The following is a 7,012-nucleotide window of genomic DNA, read 5'->3' as shown; positions in this document are numbered from 1 at the left end:
TCCGCTCGTTCCCTAAAGGTCGTGCTAAAGAGTGATAAGGGTGGTCAGTGCGGGGGGGGTTGAGAGACCCCGTGGACACAGTAAAATAGCTGTGGAGAGAGTATCTGGCGACTCTCTTTTTTTTTCGCAGATCACTGGCGACTCTCAATAGATTCAGGAGGAGCTACTAGGATGAATGCTTGCCGTGTGCCAAGCCTCTATAGGGTTTGACGTGTGTTATCTCACAAGATCTTCTGGGGTGCGGGTGTCTGGGTTTTCCAGACTACCAATCGGAAGCTGACAGAGGATGAGTGATTGGCCCAAGACCACCCAGCTAGAGAGTGGAGGAGGCGGGGCCCAAAAACCCCGCTCCAGTCCTCGCGCAGGCGCCCTGGAACTCGCCGCGCTTCTTGTGACCCAGAATTCCCGGGGCTGTGGAAGAGACCATAGGCTAAACAGGAGGGGGAGCCCTGAGTAGCACGGCGGTCCGTATCGTTAATTGGCGGAAAGTTCCCGTGAGTCTTTGCCAGCGTTCCCCTCCTTTTGTGAGGAATGGGATATTCCGACTCCTTAAGGGCCTGGGTTGCAAAAGGTGCGACCCTTTCGCTCCATTTGTCATGCAGGTATAAGGGAATGGTAGCTAAGGGCAAGAGCAAATAAAGAGCTCGAGCTTTAGTGGTTTGTGGGGAGATGTTCCCGGAAAGCCTGGCTAGAGGGCGGAGGGCAGCTGTTGAGATGGCGTGGCTCCCCGGCTCTGACGCCCACGTGGCCTTCGCGGCGGGCGCTGCGGCCAGGTGTTGGGCGGCCTGGCAGGGGCAGCGCGGGGCCGAATCCGGCTGCCGTGGCTGAGGCTCATGGATCACGCTTGTGGTAGGGCCACAGTTGCAAGAGCCTGAAGTCTGCGACCCGGTTCTTAGGCCCGTCATGTACAGTGTGCAAACCCGAGAGAACAGGGTAAGTTGGGGTTGGCTTCCCGTTAGGGGTACTCCTAGGGCGGTCTACGACGGCAAGATTGAAATGCTATTACTTGAAGACTTACTCGACTGTCGTGATGATACTTGTAATAGGAAGTGCCGTCAGAAGCGATAACTGACGACGTTTAACGCCTATCTGACCGCAGTCACTCAAATCTCCACAATTTAGTTTACCATAACTTCCAGAGCCTACCCTGAATTCCTCTCCTCACTCCCTGTTTCAGATTGCATACGCTTTGCAGAGTGCTGAAGACGGGGTAGCCAGGAGGTAAGAGGCCCTCTGGGGTCGGGTTTACTATGTAAAGTAGTTTTGTCATCTTGGATGCACGGAAATTGGAGTTTTGATAGTTTTCTACGTTTAGGTGTAAGTGTATATGTTTTTTTATAACGTGTCAAGGCATTGCATGTGTGGAACTTAAATAGAAACTGGAGATGGCGGCTTCAGCCACAGCCTTAACCTAGAACTGCATTTAAAGCGAAGTTACATGCAGAAACAAACTCCTTCGTTAAGAAATGTCTCCAGGGGGTCTTGTAAGGCAGTGTTAGCTTAAGTTTCTGGTAGGGTTTAGATCTCCGATTGGAGCAGTACTGGAGAGTTGGGAGGTGCTTGACTGCTCTGATGAAATCACTAATAGGAAGTGCCGTCAGAAGCGATAACTGACGAAAGCTACTCTTGTCTGATTGCAGTCAAGTGTAAACCTCTTGCTGGTTCCCAGGAGTAAACTTGTCTGAATGGTGACCTAATTGCTATCTGTATTCACCTAGGTTGCGTATTCGTGAAGGATTCATTGACATGTTTGGCAGCTAAGTATTGGAGCCCGGAGCCTTCCATGAGGTAAGCCTTGGTATGCTGGGAGGCTAGTGGTTGATAATGCCTAGCTGTCAGGTCGAATATTGGCAGTTGGATTTGGCTAACCTAATACCTTGTGACAGTGTAGCCTATCCCAGAGATACTGATTTTGGTTTCTGTTGGCATTGGAGCCAGGGTGGAAGCTAGAAAGAGGAGTTGCTCTTTTTACCTCTTGGCTGTTTAGTCTTGAGCAAATTACCTGTCTGCTAAGATGCAGTTTTCCTCATAAGTGAAAAGGAAAAGTAATCTTAGGTTTGTGAAGTTTAAAGTGATACAACTAAAATGTAGATTACAACTCACCTGTGGCTGGGCGCGGTGGCCCATAATCCTAGCACTTTGAGATCTGGGAATAGTAGCTAAGGGCAAGAGCAAGTAAAGAGCTCGAGGTTTTATGGTTTCTGGGGAGATGATCCTGGAAAGCCTGGCTAGAGGGTGGAGGATAGCTGTTGAGATGGCATGGCTCCCCATCTCTTGCCCACATGGCCCTCGCGGAGGGCACTGTGGCCCGGTGTTGGGCAGCTTGGCAGGGTAGTGCGGAGCCAAATCTGGCTGAGGCAGAGGCGAGTGGATCACCTGAGGTCAGGAGTTCAAGACCACCTTGGCCAACATGGTGAAAACCCGTCTCCACCAAAAATTAGCCAGGTGTGGTGGCGTGCACCTGTAATCCCAGCTACTTGGGAGGCTGAGCTAGGAGAATCGCTTGAACCTGGGAGGCAGAGGTTGCAGTGAGTTGAGATCCTGCGACTGTACTCCAGCCTGGGCAACAGCGAGACTCTGTCTCCAAAAAAAAAAAAAATTACAGCCCCCCGAGAAGCTAATTAAGATTTGTAGTTCTTAATAATTTGCAAAAAATTACCTCTAATAAGGTCTTAAGGGGCTTTTGTTAGGATGGACCTTAATTTGTAAAGTCATAATTGATGCTGTCATCAGAAATGCCTTTCCTGCTCTGCATCTGCAGTCTCTAAGATGTGTGTGCTTTCTCCATTCCCCCAGGTTTTGAGAATGGAGTGCAATTTTAAGGCTGGTGGCAGCATCTCAGCCCAAGAGAAGGTAAGCCTTGAGCTAGCCAGTGACCCCCCCCTACCCCACAGTGGAATAAATAAAGAGCTGATCTTGTTAAAACTCACTTGAAGAAAAAGATATCAAATGATGAAATCACCCATAATAGCTGGAATTACCGGCAGATTGTGTAGTGGTGAACCTACGGTTTTCTGAAGATATCTCTTACTCTGTGAATGACTGTTAGTTGGTGCAGAAAGTGAGATTGAAATGTAGTTTCTTTGCAGGTTATAGTCCCAGACGATGTCAGTCCCAAGGACCAGTAGCTGCCATCAATTTGGATTCTGAAAACCTTATTAACGGGCTTCAACATTGGATGTAGAAACATGCTTGCCTTGCGTATCAGAGGACATGCTCAGCAGATCCAAGAGATATATTTGGCAAATTTTTCTAGAAAAGGCACATTGGGTATCATTACATTCTCCAGTTTTTTGGGTTTTGAGACAGTCTTGCTGTGTTGCCCAGGCTGGAGTGTGGTGGCACAATCACAGCTCATTGCAGCCTCAATCACCCAGGCAAGCAAGCCTCCCGCCTCACAGCTGGGACTCCAGCTCACAGCACCACACCTGGCTAATTAAAAACAATTTTTTTTGTTGAGACAATTCGCTATGTTGCCCAGGCCAGTCTCAAGCTCTTGGGCTCAGATGGTCCTCCTGCCTCAGCCTCCAAAGGCACAGGCCAAGTTCTAGCTTTGTCCCTTGCCATCCTGCCCAACAGGTTCTTTCCCTTTTTTTAATGAATGGACTTTCATAAATAGGTTATGTTGAGGGGGGCCAAGTCCTTTAAGCTGGAAATCGTAAATTCCTCCTGAAATGTTTTCATGCAGTTACCATGAACTAATACTACAATAAAGGATGGTCTTTGGTATCGATTCTTAAAAATGTGTATTTGAAGAGAAAGTGAATTTTGCCTACTATTGTCAGATATTAGCAGTCCAGATATTAGCGCTCTAGCTTGTAAACTTCCCTGTGGTCAGCCTAAGCTCTTAACCCCTATTATACAGCTTTAGACTGAAGGCAACAACTCAGAGCATTTACGGCCTTGACAATTTTGGCCCCGGCTGCTCTCATCTCTGTCCCTTGGGGTAGCTTTCTCCCAGCCCCTGCAGCATTGCACCATTCCTAACCACAACCTTAACAGCACACAGGGCCCCACAGTCTAGGCCCCATCTTGACAGGCCTTCCTGTGTTGGAATCTTGCCTACCAAGGTCTGTCAGAGGGTGCTCCATACTGTTTGCCCACAAGGTTCAAGAGTGATTGCTCCCATTCTCCCTGGACTGAACTACCTGGATCTAGGGGTTGCCTGTTAGAAGAGTTTCCTTAACTGATGGGGCCTGTTCACTAGGAGAGTATATGGGTAAGGGGAGGTAAGATGAGAACCTTTGCTAAATTAGGCTCCTTTGTTTCTCCCTCTCAGCCATCTTGTTGGATCTGCCAAGGGACTGGTCTTCATAGTCCCAGGTTTTTAAGGTTTTAAAGCCTACCTCTGCAGTAGGTTTTCTGGAACGTGTTAGTGGGTTACTTAAGAGTTAACGGGAAAGGGTCCTTACAGCGTAAGTCAGTGAAATACTGGCAAGTGACGAAGCCAGGCTTGTCAGTTGGCCTGCATGCTATGACACCAGAGCCCACACAAAAGTTAGTAGTTTTTCACCTGTAGGGAAGGTGGATATGGGATTTCTGAGCAGGACTAGATGCCTGTATGCATGGGCACCACAGGGCATCATAGGCTGTTGTGTCAAAGGGCATAGTTCCCCAGGTTCTTGAGTTACAGGGCTTGCTAAAGATTCTCACCTCCCTTGAGTGGGGACACGGTCATCTGGTTGGAGCTTGTTTCCCCCGAATGAAAAATGTCATGCACGTAGGGGCCCTGCTGTATTCCTTCTCTAGGGGAAAGCTCTTGGTGTTCACATTGGCTCAGGCTTCCAGTACCTCCAGCAATATGCCCATTTCCACAAGTCTTTGGGGAAGGCCATGGGCTGAGCTCAGAAGGGTCTCTGGGGCCTGGGATGACTTAAGAGCCAAACGACAGGTAATGGGATTTGTGGGAGCAGATGGAGAGGACCAATGGGAAGTATCACAAGTCCCCTTCCCCAGATGCTATGGTCTGCCTCTGTAGGTGGGCTGCCCAGGCCAGTTTTTGGCAATAGCCTTAGCCCACCTGATAGGAGAAGCACCTACCCTGCCTGCCTTGGCCGTTCCACCCCACAAGGACTCCCTGGTGAGGCCCCTCACTTCCGTGTCACGTCTGAGCTGCAGCTACAGTCTCCTTGCCCTCAAGGTCTTTGGCAGGTGCCACAGGGCCCCCTCCAGGGTCCTCCTGGCCTACTGTCCCTTCCCAGACCTCCTCCCCACTGCCCGGGCCCTCACCCAGCTCCAGGATCGTGGGCAGGTGGCCCTGCTTTGGGGATCGCTTGCGCAGGCTGAGCAGGAAGGGCTGGGGCAAGGAGAAGATGTCCACGTTGTTGCCCAGGTCAATCCACGTGACGTTGGGGAACTTGCTGGGATCCTTAAGGATGTCAGTGAGGTCACGCAGCACGGCCCGGGTCAGCTGGTTGCCGTTGAGCGCCAGTGTGGTGAGGCGGGGCAGGGTGCTGAGTGCGGGCAGCAGCTGCAGGACCATGTCATCCGTGAGGCCTGTGAAGCCCAGCTCCACACTGTCCACCTGCTCCCCACAGCGCTGCAGGTAGCTGGTCACCCGCTCCAGGTCTCGGGAGGTCAGTGGGATGCCTGACAGGTCCACTGTGTTGTCTGGGGGGCTCCCCGCCAGGACAGCCTTGAGACTGAAGGGAAAAGGGAAAAACAAGCCTCAGGCACATGGGCAGGCCTTTCCCCCAGAAGCTGCAGTGCCTGCTGCTGTGGAGCCAGCCTCTGCTCCGACACAAGGGACCACTTTTCTTTTTCTGTTTTGAGACTCTGTTGCCCAGGCTGGAGTGCAGTGGCATGATCTCAGCTCACTACAACCTTCGCCTCCCGGATTCAAGCGATTTTCCTGCCTCAGCCTCCCAAATAGCTGGGACTACAGGCGTGGGCCACTATGCCTGGCTAATTTTTCTATTTTTAGTAGAGATGGGGTTTCACCATGTTGGTCAGGCTGGTCTCGAACTCCTGACCTTGTGATCACCTGCCTCGGCCTCCCAAAGTGCTGGGATTACAGGTGTGAGCCATTGCACCTGGCCTAGGGACCACTTTAACAATCCGACTGCAGGTCGGATGCCATATGCAGAGGTGGGTGCAACCAGGGACTTCAGTCCCCTGACACTGCTGCACATCTCAGCTGTCAGGGCCCAGCTGGCCACAGCCTGAGGTCTGTGGCTGCCCTTATTTACTGGAAAAGTTGAGTTAAAAGTACCATCAGGCTGCTATATGAAATAAGTTCATAAGTGCAAAATAATGCCTTGTATAGGTGAATGATAAAAACATTGGCTGTTGTATTAATCACTTGGGCTCAGTTTCCCACTTCTACCACCCTTTGCTGGCAGCTCAGCCCCCATGAATGGCACAAAGGCTCTCTGAGGCCCCTCTATCAAGACCATCTTCCTTACCACAGAAGTGTTCCCTGGGAGGATAGGAGGACCCTGTAAGACAGCAGGCAGGGCAGGGCTCAGGGCCTCTGAGCCTGGTGGCAGCTGCTGACTCCTGGAGGCTGAGTGCCTTGCTCCTTGCTTTCCCCTGCTTGCTCTTGGGACAGAGCCAAAGCAGTTCAAGCTGATGGCGAGTGTGCCCTTCCCGCACACCCCTCTGCCCCCTGCCCCTGCACTCCTGCAGTCTGTTTGCTGGCTCCAAGGCCCAGGTGCAGTGGTGAGATGTTCATTTTCCACATTTTTGTTTGTTTGTTTTTTTTTGAAGACAGAGTCTCGCCCTGTTGCCCACGCTGGAGTACAGTGGTGCAATCTTGGCTCACTGCAACCTCCGCCTCTTGGGTTCAAGTGATTCTCCTGCCTCAGCCTCTTGAGCAGCTGGGATTAGAGGTGTCTGCCACCACGACATGGCTAATTTTTGTATTTTTAGTAGAGACAGGGTTTTACCATGTTAGCCAGGATGGTCTGGAACTCCTGACCTCAGGTAATCCACCCACCTTGGCCTCCCAAAGTGCTGGAATTACAGGTGTGAGCTGCTACGCCGGCCATTTTCTGCATTTCTTTCTTTCTTT

General features: G+C 51.0%; 1 protein-coding gene, 3 non-coding genes and 1 pseudogene across 5 annotated transcripts in view; 4 read left to right on the top strand and 1 right to left on the bottom strand.

Annotated features, from left to right (window-relative positions):
- The first annotated feature begins 140 nt into the window (after positions 1–140).
- LOC116553065 lies at positions 141–1,792 on the top strand (annotated as a pseudogene).
- On the top strand, positions 1,024–1,095 carry LOC116553563. Its single transcript, XR_004269805.1, has one exon. It is a non-coding gene; the product is annotated as a small nucleolar RNA SNORD49 (small nucleolar RNA).
- LOC116553562 lies at positions 1,566–1,636 on the top strand. The gene has a single exon (XR_004269804.1). It is a non-coding gene; the product is annotated as a small nucleolar RNA SNORD49 (small nucleolar RNA).
- A 1,155-nt stretch (positions 1,793–2,947) lies between the features above and the next one.
- LOC116553569 lies at positions 2,948–3,020 on the top strand. Its single transcript, XR_004269811.1, has one exon. It is a non-coding gene; the product is annotated as a small nucleolar RNA SNORD65 (small nucleolar RNA).
- Positions 3,021–3,298: 278 nt separating this feature from the next.
- Positions 3,299–7,012, bottom strand: part of LRRC75A (leucine rich repeat containing 75A) — a 50,495-nt gene continuing 46,781 nt past the window's right edge. The window contains exon 4 of one of the 2 annotated variants that reach the window (XM_032280168.1): positions 3,299–5,642. In XM_032280168.1, coding sequence (XP_032136059.1) covers positions 5,102–5,642 — 541 coding nt within the window. In that variant the 3' untranslated portion in view covers positions 3,299–5,101. The remainder of the gene's footprint in view (positions 5,643–7,012) is intronic. The other variant, XM_032280169.1, reaches the window with a different exon arrangement.

The sequence above is a fragment of the Sapajus apella genome, unplaced genomic scaffold (assembly GCF_009761245.1).
Source record: "Sapajus apella isolate SASKATOON/1434 unplaced genomic scaffold, GSC_monkey_1.0 scaffold12, whole genome shotgun sequence".
In the NCBI taxonomy this organism is placed as follows: domain Eukaryota; kingdom Metazoa; phylum Chordata; class Mammalia; order Primates; family Cebidae; genus Sapajus; species Sapajus apella.
The sequence above is the reverse complement of the archived record's forward strand: the minus strand, read 5'-3'. Positions and strand labels throughout refer to the sequence as shown.